Below are 14,467 nucleotides of genomic sequence, written 5' to 3'. Positions count from 1 at the left end.
AAGAGGCGGAGCGCGCCTGGTGGCGAGTGGGGGCTTCGTGCTCAGGGCGCGCCGTCCCGCGGCAGCGCGCGCGGGCCGAGGCGGCGGGACGCGCGCGCCGTACGTGATGACACCCTCCTGCTCGGAGAAGGCGTACCTCCGCGTGATCTCCTCGAGGTACTCGCCGGTGGTGTGGCTGAAGGAGCGCGGGATCACGGTGCGGAACTCGCCGTTGCAGCGCACCTTGTAGTAGTCCACCTCGACCGACTTGTTGATCTGGCAGAGCGACATGTTGACCTTGCACAGCAGCAAGTGCTGCGCGTAGGCCGGGTCGCAGTTGAGCTGCCCGAGCAGCTCGTTCTGCCTCGAGTGCGTGGGGAAGCCCTTGTTGACGAGAAACTTGTGCGAGGCCTCCCAGATCAGCTGCTCGAGCTTGGTGCGCGTGACCGCGTCGGCGGTGTTCTTCTTGTCGAACTCCAGGATCATGTTGGCCACCGCGACCTGGCGGGAGCGGAGGGCGGCGTCAGACGCACGCGCGCCAGAGGGAGGCGGGGCGGCTGATCTGGGCTGCGAGAAGCCGGCCTGCAGCTGCCGCTTGTCACCGCGCTGCAGCTGCTGCAGCCAGGGGAGGTTGAGGAGCCCCGCGTGCTCGTCGTAGAGCCCAAAGTCGAGCATGAGGGAGAGGAGGCACAAGTTGAGCACGGCGTTGTCCGACTTGAAGCGCACGCCATTCGCGGCCGCAAACACGGAGCCGAGGAGCGCGCGCAGGTGGCCGTGCTCGTACACGCGGTCCGTCAGCACGAGCTGGTTCCGATCGCGCGGCTTCTCGCGGCTCACGACGGGGACCACGTGGCCGACCGTCGTGGCGAGGGCGAGGTCCATCTCGCCGCGGAAGGAGGCCGACTACGGTGCGGCGAGCGGGCGGCGCGTGCGGCGATGCGTCGCACACCGCGGCTGCACGGAGACGGGGAGGGAAGGGGGGCAGCACGGGGGTGGGGGTAGGCACCTCGATGGGCCCGTAGTGGTAGAAGCGGTGGCCCTCCTCGAAGAAGATCTTCTGGCACGAGACGGCGAGCAGCGCGCGGATATCCTTGCCGAAGACCTGGATGTTGTTCAGGTCCGGGTTGTGCCAGTACGCCTCCGCCGCATTGAGAAAGTGCATCAGCGTGTTGTACTTGGAGTAGGTGAAGCCGTGGCCGATCCGAATCGAGACGCGGTACTTTTGATGCAGGTTCTGCCCGCCCTGGAACTTTTGCGAGTACTTTCGCAGCGCCGAGCGCGCCATCTGGTTGATGCACTCCTTCTCAAACTCGTGCTCCATCCGGTACATCTGCTGCCTGCGCGGGTGGGCGCGCGGGAGTGTGGGGGAGGGAGGTGCCCCGTGCCACGCCGCGTCCTCCCGGCGGGCCGGCCGCACCCCATCATCTCGCTCAGGTAGAATGCGGTCTGCGTGAGCGAGTTGACGTCCTTCTCCTTCGGGTTGACTTCCGCAAAGCCGAGGCCTACGCCGCAGGGGCGGGCTCCCGGAGGTGAGCGCTCGCCTCTCCCGCCGTCGGGCGGGCCTCGCATGCGGCCGCGGGGGGCCTACGAAGTCGCTGAGGTACTGCGCGCTCAGGAAGGTCTTGAGGATGGGCGCGTAGAAGCGCTTGCTGCTCTGCAGCTCTGCGAGGCTGAGGAACTGCTCGTAGTTAGTCTTCTTTTGCGTCGAGAAGTGGATGTGCTCGACGAGGAGGCGGTTGACGCGCTCCACCATCGCCAGCCCGTCGGGACCCACCAGCGCCGCGGAGTTGGCGTTGCCCACCATGGCGCACAGGTCGATGAGGTACGTGTAGTGGTGCAGGTCGACCAGCTCCTCCTGCCCGACCTGCGCAGCGGGCAAGGCAGGCGCGCCTCGCCGCCTCGGCCTCGCGCCACGCGGCGGGCAGGGGGCGGCGGGCGGCGGGGCGCGAGGGGGAGCCGGCGGGGTCGCGACGAGGAGGCGAGCGCCGCACCTCGTACTGCGGCAGGAAGTAGTAGTCGCGGTACTTGCTCGTCGCAACCGCCCCGCCGCGGCATCCGCCGAGCACGGGGCGCAGCGCCTCGGGAGGTGTGGAGCCGCGGTGAGGCGCGGCTCAGACGGGGCCGAGATGGGGCCGAGGTGCGATCGCGCCTCGTAGAAGGCGAGCAGCTGGTTCTTGCGCAGCGAGTTGAACTCGCAAAAGGAGGCGAGGCCTACGCGACGCTTCCGGGAAGGGTTCGCGGAAGGCTCTGCGCCGGCTCGAGCCCTCGACGCAGCGGGCGAGGGCCGTGCAGGATGCCAGCGTTGAAGCCAAACATGAAGTTGATCGCGCGGTACTTGTAGTAGCTCGAGCGCGCCAGCTTGACCACCGCGCCCTCCGTCCCCGTCACCGGCTGCAGCGTCTTTGTGTTGACCGTCGATGGCATCGACCCCGAGAGGGTGAAGCGGGCGTATCCGTGGAGCGTCTTTTGCTCCTCGTAGTAGCGAAGCGTCTCCGAGTACTGCAGCTCGTAGTCGGGCGCCGGGACGCCGCGCTGTCGCAGGTAGTCCGTGAAGAGGCCAAAGTACGGCGAGCTGCGGTGCCGGTAAAAGTCGAGCAGCAGGTTGCCTATGGACACGTCGGGGACGAGTCGTGGCCGTGCCGTGGACATGTCCGGAGCGGGTCGAGCAGCAAAGATGCTGTTTGTGAGCGGCCGCCGCACGCCGGAGCCGTCGAGGAAGAACTCAAGCAGGAAGCGGCTCACCGAGACGGTGGCGGCGGCGAGCTGCGGCTCCGCCCGCAGGCTGATGGCGCCCTCACGGTTGAGTGCAGGCTGGCCGACCTTGCGGCGGCGGGGGGGCGGCGGCACGGCGGGTGAGCGGCTCGAGGGCAAGGGAAGGGGGTCGGCGAGGGGGGCGGGCGGGTCGCACCTTGCACAGGAGGGCGTAGAGGTAGGTCTGGAAGTAGCACGTGTTGCCCGTCAGCTGCGTCGACATCGAGCGAGGGCTGCGGCGGCCTACGGTTGGGAGGACGCCGCTGGCGCCGCGCGTCCCGCTGGCGACAGGCGAAGCGAGAGGCGGGGCTGGCGCCGTTGACGAGGAGGTACCGCTCCAGGTCGAGCGGCGCGGGCGTGAAGCGCACGTTGTGCAGCGAGCCAACCTACTTGCTCCGAGAAGGCTGACAGGAACGCCTCTTGAAGCCCTGCACGCAGCGGAGCAGCTCCTCGAGGTTGTTGATCTGGCGCCAGAGGTTGTAGAGCATCCGCCGCGTCGGGTTGGCGTCCGGGCCCATGTAGTGCGCCTTGTTCTCCTGCGGCGAGGAGGCGCGGCGAGGGCGGCTGGGTACGGGCCGGCACGGCCAGCGCCAAACTGCTGCTGCTGCTGCTGCTGCCGCCGCCGCCGCTGCTGCTGCTGCTGCCACAGGGCGGCGCGGTTCCGCACCTGCATGTGCTGCGAGTCGCCGTAGCAGCACTTGAGCAGCAGGAAGCCCGCCTACGAGCGGCAGGGTCCTCGCCCCTCTGGCGGCGGCGGCGGAGGAGGAGGGAGCGGAGGTGTCCGGGCTCGCGCCAGCTTGTTGAAGGACTCCCCGCTCACGAGGGAGAGGCCCGCGGAGAGCGGGTCGTAGTAGAGGAGGTTGCGCTCGTCCAGCACCTGGAAGGCGGTGAAGTGCGCGTCGATGCAGCACGAGACGAACATCCGCTGCGACGCCACGTGGTGCAGCAGGTCCTCGTACAGCATGTTTTTGCGCTCGTACAGCACATTCTCGAGCATGTTGACCTCGAGCACGCCGGCGAAGAAGGCGGCGACGGAGTTGTAGTTGGAGTAGCCCTTGTCAAAGTAGGAGGCCTCGGCGAAGAGCAGCAGTGGTGAGAAGGTGTACGGATAGCAGTCAAGCAGCCCGTCCTCCTCTGCAGACCGCCCACTCGCCAGCGTGCCGTCGACGACGGCAGCCTCGTCAACGTCCATATCATCCCCGCTGGCGCGAGGCCGCCAAGGCGCGCAGGGCATGGGCACGTCGGGTTGCTCACACGGGTTGCTCACACGGGCTGCTCCAGCCCGTGCAGAGGCTCCAATCGCGCCCTCGCGCTGCTGTGGGGCAGGGAGATTTTTTTTCTAAAGACGATTTTGCAGCAGCTCCATTGTTTTCCATCTCCCCACTACACTGACAACGGGCGGCACTCAGAAAGAAATCGGATTCTCTCACGGCGCTTCACGACGCGCCCCCTGACTGACGGACACAGGGATCTCCCCGGACCCGACTTCGTGAAAAGCGTGCGGGCGGCAGGACAGCTCGATGTCGTACTCCTCGCCCTCCTCTTCCGTCGCTCCGCTCTCCCAAGCCACGCACGACGCGCTCTTCCCGGCGTGCTCCGACGACGCCTCCGCTGGCGGCTTCTCGGCCGACGCACTTCTTGAGGCGCTTCGGCCCTGCACTGAAGCCGACGACGCGGCTCCGCTCGCTGAGCAGCCCGCTGGCCTGACGACAAAGCTGCACGAGTACCAGCGACAAGCGCTGCATTGGCTGAAGTCGCGAGAGATCGCCGCCAACGACCAGCTCCTTTGCGAGGCCGGCACCGGCGGCGGTCTCCTCTGCGACGAGATGGGTCTCGGCAAGACGCTGGAGGTCATTGCCCTCGTGTATGATCACCGCCTTGTTGCTGCCTCGAAGTCAGCTCCCAGATCGGCTCCCAAGAGGGTGGCCAGAGCGGCGGCTTCCGCACCAGCCAAGAGACTGGCTGTCGCTCCCTCACCAGAGTCAACCGCCAATCCGAAGTCCTGCGGAGCTACCCTCATCGTGACACCGGCGGCGATCGCTTCTCAGTGGGAGAGCGAGCTGGCAAAGCACGCCGCCGGGCTGCGCTGGATGCGATACACGGGCATGGACCGTCAGAATCCGATGGGCGTCGACGCGTTCCTCGATGCCGACGTCGTCCTCTGCACGTGCGCGCCCAGTCCACGTCGCTCTTTTCTGGTTTCACGCCTTTCTGAGCCGGTACTCTCGCGCTCCAGGTACGATGTGCTCGGGCGCGAGGTTCACTATTTGGAGGATACAAACGGCACCACCACGAGCCTGCGGCACGTGAAGCGGTTCAAGGTGGAAATAAACATCGAGGACAGGACACCACAACGCCGGGGAGCTCACGGCGGCAAACGACCGACCGTAGGTGGAGCAGTCGCCGCTCACGAAGCTCCTCTTCTGGCGCGTCGTTCTCGATGAGGTCCAGATGATTGGCGGCTCGGGCACTCGGCAGTGCAGCAAGACAGCGCGCGCGATCGCGGCCGTCAATCGGTGGGCGGTCACCGGAACCCCCGTCAGCAGCGGCGTCTCTGACCTCGAGCCGCTGGTCGAGTTCGTGCTCGGCGCGGGCGGTCTCGCCGAGGCGGGATGGCGCTCACTCGTCATTGCGTTCCAGAGCAAGAGGCGGGGGGCGGCGGCGGCGATGCACCACTTCTTGCGCGGCAAACTGTGGCGGCAGACAAAGGCGCGCGTGCTCGGCGAGGTGTCGCTGCCGCCGCAGCGCGTGCACACGCTGACCCTCGAGCTCTCGCCGGTCGAGCGGTGGTATTATGAGAATTTGGTGCTGCCTGCCGCGAAGAGCCGGGCAGACACGCACGCCATCAGCACGGTGATGCCACAGCTGAAGTACGCTTGCCTCGCCCCGCCCACGTGCGGGGATCCCGTCATGCGCCACGCGGTGCGCTACAGCTGGAACAGCTACCGCATTGAGGAGCTCGATGAGGATGGCGACGCGCCTCTCCTCACCTGCATGCGGTACGAGGCGCAGCGGCTCCTGTCCAACGTGGACAGCGTCGAGCGGCATCGCGTTTTCGGCTCGTGCCGGACGATGCACGATTGCGACTTCCGTACACGTCTCATGTGCGCACCGGGCTGACCAGGACGTGTCCATGACGCGTCCCACAGCACCTCCCGTATAGGCGTGCTCTTCGAGCTCGCCGGACTCTCTTACGTCGCGCGCGGGGCACCGACCGAGGTGGCCCAGGCCGCCTGCGGCGTGGCCTTCGTCTTCCGTGCAGCCGAGTACAAGGCTCGCGAGTGGCTGCCTTCCCCAGCCGAGTGCAAGGTCTTGAACTGGCCCACGAAGCGATCGCAGCTGCCCTCCTACCTCCGACCCGCGCACCCATCCCGCCTCGCCGCCATCGTCTCGGAGCTTTCCCCGGAGGAGAGCCCGACCACGACGAAGCGCACGTGCTACCAGCTCTTGCAGTGGGGCGTCTGGGGGCCGCACACGACTCAGATCGGACACAACTACCACGGTGTGGTCTACCTCGACGAGGCGTCGGGCATCTGGACGACGAAGCGCCCGGCGCCGGTCTATGGTCGGAACGCTTTCTCGGCGTCGGGGGTCCAGACCACCTTCGAGGGCAAATTCCTCGCCCCGTCTTACCTGCAGCCGCCCCCAGTCCGCAGTCACGTGATCCGGATCAGCGTGGCGGAGCAGTTCGAGCGCCTGGACCCGCGAAAGCGAGGCAACGAGCTCATCTTCAGCATGCTCCCGGACGAGCACTCGCGCATGCGGTCCGCCCGGCTGGCGATGTGCAAGCGGCGTGACGCGCTGCTGCGGGTCTGCTTGCCGGCCACGACCCTCTTCGGCCCCTCGCCCTTCCCGTCGCCCGAGAGGCCGCGGCAGCTGGTCATGTGCTCGCCGCCGCACCCGCTCGCGTCGTCACTCGCGGGCGTCGAGGTGCGTGAGGACGTCCACCTCTCGACCAAGCTCACTCGCCTGGTGCAGCTCCTCTCCTCGGTGCGGCCCGAGAAGGCGGTGATCTTTGCCTCGTACAACGAGGGGCTCGAGCATGCCAAGAAGGTGCTCAAGCGGGTCGAGATCGGCGCCGTCCGCGTCAGCAAGACGGGCAAGACTGCGGCCAAGTCGATCGCCGCCTTCATGAACGACCCCTCCATCCAGGTCTGCCTCCTGCATTTGGGCCAGGACGCGGCGGGGCTCACGCTGACCGTGGCGCAGCACGTCGTCTTCCTCGACCCCGTGGAGGATGTCGGCACGATGCGCCAGGCGGGGGTGTAGTGAGGGCCCGCCCTTGGTGGGCAACATTGGCCCTTGGTGGGCGACATTGGGGTCCCAGCGGCAGCGCCACCGCCCTTAAGCATGTCCGATGCATCCTACCAGGCTGTCGGGCGGGTGCACCGCATCGGCCAGACCAAGGAGACGAACGTGTGGCACCTCGTCGCCGCTGACACCGCCGAGGAAGGGCTTCACGCTCGCCTCCGCGCCCGCACGGCCCAGCACGCCGCCGCTGCAGCCGATGGCCCCGTCCTGATCGACGACGGGCCGGGGCTGGCCGTTCGCTCGCTGCTCGCGCGGCCCCTCGACTTTTACTCCGCGAGGCGACTCCGCGCGTGGCACTTCTGGCTCAACGCGGCCGTCCGGCGGCTCACGGGCAGCGAGCTGCCGCGCGACGTGAGCGACGACCTGTGGCAGCTCGCGTCTCGCCGCAACGAGGAGTGAGAGGCGAGAGACGCGCGCTCCGCCAGAAGACTGGCGCGAACAGGACGGCCGGAGAACACGCGGTGAGACGACGCGAGCTCGTTTCCCAGCGCACCCCGCACCAATTCGTCACCAACAGAGCAGGAAGAGAAGACCCGCGTGTGCCGTGTGCAGTGTGTGTGTGCGTGCCCTGTGCCGTTGCGCGCGTTGTGCGGCCGCTGTCAACTGCACACGGTCCCCGGCGCGCGAGAACGCGCACGCACCCCAGCGACCACAAAGCGAGCGCGCCGCCGGCCCCGTGGCGCGTGGGCCGTGGCCGCGTGTGGGCCCCGTGCCCGTGCCCCCCCTCTCGTGTGACGAGCGCTCCTCATTGACGATTGAGCTCCGACTCCTGTTGTGGGCGGGGTTCGGCAAAACAATACGACGACTGAATGCGTCACACACCCCTCGCTTAAACTACGTACATGCGACCCAGCACACCAAAACGCCCCAACATTATCAAAAACTCACACCCGACGCGAGGACGAAACAAACGCGAAAATGACGAGAGGAACAGATGCCTCAGAATCGAGATCGGATTCAGCGTCGCCGCTGCCGGCACGCCTCTTGAGCGCGCGCCTGAAGCTGATCAAACCACGCGGCCTGCGCGAGGGCGGCCTGGTGCGCGTGCAGCTGCAGCGCCCCCTCGGGCGTGAGCGCGTGCCCTGTCCAGAAGGGGTGAGGAAACATCCCTGCTGCGGGCGGGAACCCAGCCGGCATCGGCAGCGGCGGTGCCGTGGGCATCGGCTGCGGCGTCGGGAGTGGCAGCGGCGGCGGTGCAGCCGTCGGTGTCGGGGTGGGCGTCGGCGCCGTCGCCGTCGCAGTCGTCGATGCCCTTGCTGGCCGTGGCGGCGTCGCTTGTGTTGACGCCGGTGGCGGCGCACGAAGCGCAGCGGGGAGAGGGGTGTCGCCCTGCGGCGATGCATGCGGCGGCGGCGGCGGCGGGGCGGTGGCGGGCGGCGCGGCGGCCTCGCGAGCATGCCGTCGCGTCTGACCCGCAAGCGCCTCGTCCCAAGCGCGCGCGGCTTCCTCGCCCACCCCCAGCATTGTGAGGATGGTCTCGGCCTGCTGCCGCACGCTCCCGCCGGGCTCGAGGCCGAGCAACACCGCCGCGGACCGGATGGCCTGCTCGGCCTCGTCGATGCTCGCAAACCTCGCCGCCGCGTTGCTGTCCGCCTCGGCCTCCGCCGCCGCATCCGCCATGGCGCGCAGCTGCACCTCACTCAACCCGACCAGGCCCGGCGCCGCCACGAACATGCCCATTTCCTGAATGATCACCGCCGCCATCGCCGAGATGCGCTCCTCCTCCGTCACGTCCTCCCCCCGGAACGCCGCAGCGAGGGTGCGTAAGGCCCGCGGGGGTGCGTATTGCCCACCGATACGCATCTCGCCCACGGCGCGCGCGGCCCTGAGATCTTCCTCATGCGCCCTCACGACCTCATCGGGCACGCGCACCCCAACCACCACGCCCTGCGGCTCGATCACGGGCTGCGCCAGCGGCGCTCTCAACACGATTCCAAAAGCAGCGAAGAAAGCCGCGATAGCGCCCTCGCGGCGGCCGCCGGGGAGGTGGGGCGCCGGGACTTCCGGCGGGCGGCGCCGCATCGCGGTGGCGACGAGGGCGAGGGAGACGGCGAGCTGGGCGAGCCAGCCGAGCCGACTGGGCAGCGCAGCCTAGTGGCAGGCGCTTTTGTCTCGCGGACCGGTTTGGGTTGCCGCCCCTCCGGTGCGCGCCTCGATCAGCTTGCCCGGAGTGCGCGAGTAGAGGAGGAGGGAGAGGGTGCGGAGGAGGCCCCAGCGAGCCTCGCCGCCCCCCGGCGGGCGATGGCCTGTCGAAGTGCGAGGCTGGCGTGAGAGCGGGGCGCGGGGAGTGGCGGCGGAGTGAGGACGGGGTGTGTGTGTGGCGGGGTGGTGGGGTGGGGGGTGGTGGGGCGTGCCGCCTCCTTCCACGGCCTCAGCGTGTGCAGCTCCGCGTGCGGCGAGTAGGGCCGGCGGCAGCAGTATCAGCACGAGGAAAAGCTCCTGATACGGCGGGAGGCTCCTGCTGTCAGCACGTTCGCCTCCCTGCCCCCCCTTCCCCCCCTCTCCCGGGCCGATGTCTCGCGATGCGGAAGCGCGCGCCTCGCCGACGGCAAAGGCAGCGCCGACTCCCAGCATCGCCACCGCCGCGGCGAGCTGCATCGCATTCTGCATGGCGGGGGAGTGTCGCTTCGAGGCGCGCCGCGCCAGCGCACGCAGGTGCGGCTTGCGGCAGATAAACGCGTCTGCACTGTCGAAGCCCAGGTCGTCGAGCATCCGCGTGCACTCGGGGTCGCCAAGGGCGCACGGCTCGCAGAGGCCCTCGGCGAAGGGAAAGAGGTGGTTTCGCACCTCGCGCGTATCGAGCGAGTACGGCGCCTCAATCAGCGCGCCGGTGCCAAACAGCGGGTAGTAGAAGCGGACGCGCTGGTCCGTGGCAGCCGCCGCCACCGTGACGTCGGTCTGTTTGTCCATGAGCGACTTGTAGAGCTCGGTCTCGGTGGTGAAGATCAGCCGCATCGAGAGCGGCGTCTCCCACGCCTTCGCAGCGGAGGGCGCGCTCGTCAGATAGCCCACGATCAGCATGAAGAGAGACGTGGCCCACGACGGCGCGAGGATCTCAAACGGGAGGTCCCGAGAGGCCTCGAGGTGGACCTCCCCGCCCGCGGAGCGCTGAAGCGTCACGACGAGGTTGTCTGGCCACGCCTCTGCCAGCTCCTTCATCACGGCGCCCGCGCGCAGTGAGGCAAACTCGGAGGCGCTTGCTTGCAGGAAGCTATGGAGCCGCAGGCCCTCCACGAGGTAGCACACGAAAAGGAGGTGCACCACCGCGGCGAGCAGGCTCCGGTCGAACCGCCGCCAGAAGGAGAGACGCCAGCAGCGGAAGATGTCCGTCAGGACCATGCACAAGAGGCGCGAGACTGCGAAGGTGAGTCAAGCAGGAACTAGCGAAGAAGAATTCACACTGTAAAAGAACACCAAAGATCTCGCTCGTTTCCGTTTTATTAATTATTTATGGACACCATGTCATGCAAGCGCACACGGCAGGAGGACCCCCCACCAATAAATCAGACACGAATAACTCCACCAGTGCTCCGAATAAGTTAAGTAATGCCTGTTCTACAGCCCGTCTCCAAACGGCTTCCCGTCGCTGGCGTCCCCCGCAAACGGCTCTGGGCTCTCGAGCTCGCTCCGCATCTCGGCGAGCGTGATGCCGCGGTGGCGGTAGTTTGGCCTCAGGTTGGGTGCGTGGCCGAGCGCCCCCTTGGCCTTGCGATTCCGGAAGGTGAGGATGAAGAGCAGACGCTGCCCTCCGCCCTCCGAGAAGGCGAGGTTGGCGGTGCCGGCGTGCAGCGTCCGCATGTCAAACACGACGGCGTCGCCCGCCTTGAGCGCCGTGAACGCCGACTGCTTCGCGCCGAGCATCGCGTCGCGCGCCTCGCCGCCCTGCTCGAAGGCCTGCCGCTCCGCCGTGTCGCGGTGCGTGCCCGGCAGGAAGACCGTCGCGCCCTTGGAGTACTCGACGTCCGACATGGCGATGAAGGCGCAAAACAGGCCGGGCACCTGCGGGCTCCGAGAGGGCGGCTCACATGCCGAGAGGCTGCACGGCACCTCCGTCGCGCAGGCCGCACGCCTTCTGGTACGGCGTGTCGTAGTGGATTGGCTGCCGCGCCGCCCCCGCCTCGGTCCGCAGCGCCACCAGGTCGTACCACTCCGCCTTTCCGCCGCCGCACAGCGAGGAGCCAAACAGCTCGCCCAGCACACTCCCGCTGCTGAGGCACTCGCGGAGCGCGCGCACCATCACGCCGTCCGGCTCGCCGGCCTCCACCGACCTCTCGTCGCGCAGCGGCAGCAGCAGGTACCCACGCAGCGGGTCGAAGGTGTCGACGGGCACGTTGAAGCGGGCGACGCTCGACTCGGGCTCCGCCTCAACAGCGGCGTAGGCCCGCTTCAACTCGTCCTGGACGCACTCGAGCAGACCCGCGGCCGACTCCTTGCGGAGGACACCCGGGACATAGCACACGCCCTCCGACTTGAGCGTGTCCACCCGCAGCGCGGTGGCGATCTCCTCGGCGCTCGGAGCCACCGCCGCCTTTGCCCCAAAGCCGCCGCCCCCGCCGCCTCCCATGGCCCGCGCCTTCTTCTTGCTCGGCTTTGGCACAACCATGGGCTGGGTGTGCGGCGCGAGCAGATCACGCTCGACCTCTGCCTGACGAGTCATCGCCTCCTTTTGGTCGAGAAAGAGGCGGCCCCTCGCACCGGCACCGAGTTGGCAGAGCGGCGGCGGCGAGCGGCGCGAGGGCTGGAAGCACGGCAACAGTGGGCAGCTTTGCCGCAGCGGCGGGTGCATCGCTGCGGCGACGCTTCCGAGCAGTAGCATGGTCGGCATGTGTGTGGCACAGCGCGGGGGCCAAAATGGGGATGCTCGGCGAAAAGAATTTTTACAGGCCCTCTCGGCGAAAAGAATGTTTCGCGCCGTGCTACTCGAAGATGTGTACATGTATCACGTATTAGTCGCGAATGAGGGGGGAAGAGAAGACATCGTCGACATGCGTGTGGCCGCCAGGGCGCAGGGGCGCAGGGGGTGGGCCCCGGTGGGGGTAGACTACCGGAGAGACCAAGCGCAACCCCTCGGCCCGAGCGCGAGGCGAAGCGCCGCAGCGGGTGCCGCAGTGCGGGGTGGCGCGGGAGCGGGAGAGCACCGCGGGAGCGGGAGAGAGGGCGTCTCTCACGATCCACGCCGCGGGAGCGCGCGCGGGGGGGGGGGGGGAGCAGCGCGAGAGCGGCTCTCACGACCCAAACTGCGGCTTGGGCTGCCGCTTCCGCTTCGAGTCCACGACGGCGATCTGGTGCGGCCCAGGGTGGCGCTCGGGGAGCGGGCAGCCGGGGAAGCCGCACATGCCGTCGACTGCGAAGGTGAAGGCGGTGCCGAGCTCGCCCTTCTCTCCGCTGTACGGCAGCGACCACGAGTAGTAGCCAGCGACGCGGAGGTGCACCTTTCCCGCCGAGCCTGCGGCCGCGCCCGCGCTGCTCGCCGGGCCTCCGTCGAGCAGGTCGAGCACGGGGGGCTCCCTGCCCCCTCCTCCGCCGCCTCCTCCGCCGCCTCCTCCTCCGCCTCCGCCCCCCGCCTCGCGCGGCCGCTTCGGGCTCCCCTTTCCGAGGCTGCTCCCCTTGCCGCCCCCCGCCCCCTTGCCCACCGACGCGGCGACCTTGCCCGGCCCCTGCGGCGGCCTCGGCGGCGGCGGCCTCGGCGGCGGCGGCCGGCGAGCCGGCGCGCCGTTCGGCGGCACCTGCGGCGGAGGCAGCGACGGCATCGGCAGCCCCTGCGCCTGCGGGTGCTGCGGCAGCACAGACAGCTGCGGCGTCAGCGGCTCGTCCCCAAACTCGTCCTCGTCCGGGCTCTGCCCGCCGCCGTACCCAGCCCCGTTGCCGGCCCTGGCCTCCGCGCCGCGCCCCGGGACCGAGACTGACCGCCGGAGGTCGGCGCTGCTATCGCGAGACGTGAGCGACGCAGCCAGCGCGCCGCCCACGCCGAGCCCGCCCGCGATCGGGCGCGGAGGCGGCGGCGGCTGCCGCGGCTGCTGCTGCGGCTGCTCTGGCGGCTGCTCCGGCGGCTGCTCCGGCGGCTGCTCTGACGGCGGCTGGAGGAAGCGGTCGATATCGGCGGTCTCGTCGGGAAGCGCGATGCCGAAGGCCGACGTGAGTAACAGCATCAGCCGCGCGCGCGAGGTGACAACCTCCTCGTTGATGCTTCCGTCGGGCTTGCGGAAGATGTACGAGCCTGCGGCAACTCAGCGAGGAGTAGCGAGTCGCCGCGTGGGAAGGTGGAGGGGGGGGGGGGGGTCTCGCCGTTGACGATGTGGTGCCTCTCGTCGCCGACGACGCGCGAGACGAAGAAGGACGAGACGAAGCGCGCGTCCGGGTGGGTGCAGTTGTACCAGTTTGCCTGGGAGATGTCTGCGTCGCAGGCGGGCTCGTTCCGCACCTGACGCAGGCCAGGGCGGGCCGGGCTTTGAAGCGACTCGGAAGTGTCTCGGACGTGTCTCGGAAGTGTCTCGCGCACCATGTAGAGGTCCCGCCACGTGCCTCGCACCTGCCGCTGGAGCACGAACTGCTTGTCGCTCAGCGGGGGCGGCAGCGGCTGGCCCAGCTCCGCGCTGTACATGCCTCCGCTGCCGGTGCAGCCAAACGGCTCCGACAGCAGACGGAAGTGGCCTTCGGGCAGCTGCTGCACCTCTGCGCTCGCCGCGGCAACCGGAGCGATCGAGTTTGTGCCTGAGCGAGGGTACGGGAGAGGTGGCCACCCCTCTCGCTATTCCCGCCCCTGGCCCCTCTGCTACCGCCGTCCGCCTGCGAAGCCGACGTCGGCCAGGTACGGGGTGCCCGCGACTGAGAGCTGGCCCGAAAATGGCGTGGCGGCCGACACCGGCCACTGCGGGAGCGTCACGAGGAGCACGAGGTGCCCGAGCGGCTGCGGATCGCCCGGCGGCTTGTTCCAGCGGACCCGCGCGAGCATCGGCGTCACGCCAAACCCCAGCGCGCGGAGCGCAAAGCAGAGCAGCAAATTGTTCTCAAAGCAGTACCCGCCGCGGCCGCCCGCCACCATTTTCGCTTCCAGCTCCATCGACTCGAGCGAGACGGGCAAGTTCCGCTTGAGGACGATGTCCAGATTCTCAAACGGGATTGTGCGGGAGTGCGCCGCCATGATGTCGCGCAGCAGGATGAGGCCGTCTTGGTATCGCTGCTCGTCGGTGGGTGCGGGCAAGCCGATCCGGTTCAGGTACGAATCGATGTCGAAGAAATCGGACATCGGGCCGGCTTAGCGGCGGGTGCGAGGCGTGGACTCGCGGAGGGCGGCAAAAGAGCGAGGCAGGTCAGGTCAGGTCGCTCTTTGATGAGAGCGAGCAAGTCACTGCACCGGGTGCTGTCAGGTCAGCCGGCGTTGACAGCGGCTTGAAATTGAAGAATTCTGCGGTGCTCCTACACACAT

The 14,467-nt window shown here is 68.5% G+C and overlaps 3 protein-coding genes across 3 annotated transcripts; 1 reads left to right on the top strand and 2 right to left on the bottom strand.

The window, feature by feature from the left end:
• Window positions 1-4,250: 4,250 nt before the first annotated feature.
• EMIHUDRAFT_454252 (hypothetical protein) lies at window positions 4,251-7,851 on the top strand (the record flags this gene model as incomplete). The annotated part of the gene is made up of 5 exons (XM_005792700.1): window positions 4,251-4,897; window positions 4,967-5,051; window positions 5,122-5,821; window positions 5,894-6,993; window positions 7,102-7,851. 5 exons carry the CDS (start codon window positions 4,251-4,253, stop codon window positions 7,438-7,440), a joined length of 2,871 nt encoding a protein of 956 aa, XP_005792757.1. The 3' UTR covers window positions 7,441-7,851.
• Window positions 7,852-10,596: 2,745 nt separating this feature from the next.
• On the bottom strand, window positions 10,597-11,010 carry EMIHUDRAFT_222758 (hypothetical protein; the record flags this gene model as incomplete). Its single annotated transcript, XM_005792699.1, has 1 exon — window positions 10,597-11,010. One exon carries the CDS (start codon window positions 11,008-11,010, stop codon window positions 10,597-10,599), a length of 414 nt encoding a protein of 137 aa, XP_005792756.1.
• Window positions 11,011-12,266: 1,256 nt separating this feature from the next.
• Window positions 12,267-14,287, bottom strand: EMIHUDRAFT_222756 (hypothetical protein; the record flags this gene model as incomplete). The annotated part of the gene is made up of 7 exons (XM_005792698.1): window positions 12,267-12,473; window positions 12,828-12,966; window positions 13,177-13,238; window positions 13,334-13,462; window positions 13,541-13,752; window positions 13,782-13,827; window positions 13,904-14,287. 7 exons carry the CDS (start codon window positions 14,285-14,287, stop codon window positions 12,267-12,269), a joined length of 1,179 nt encoding a protein of 392 aa, XP_005792755.1.
• Window positions 14,288-14,467: the final 180 nt, after the last annotated feature.

The sequence above is a fragment of the Emiliania huxleyi genome (genome assembly GCF_000372725.1).
Source record: "Emiliania huxleyi CCMP1516 unplaced genomic scaffold EMIHUscaffold_105, whole genome shotgun sequence".
In the NCBI taxonomy this organism is placed as follows: domain Eukaryota; phylum Haptophyta; order Isochrysidales; family Noelaerhabdaceae; genus Emiliania; species Emiliania huxleyi.
The sequence above is the reverse complement of the archived record's forward strand: the minus strand, read 5'-3'. Positions and strand labels throughout refer to the sequence as shown.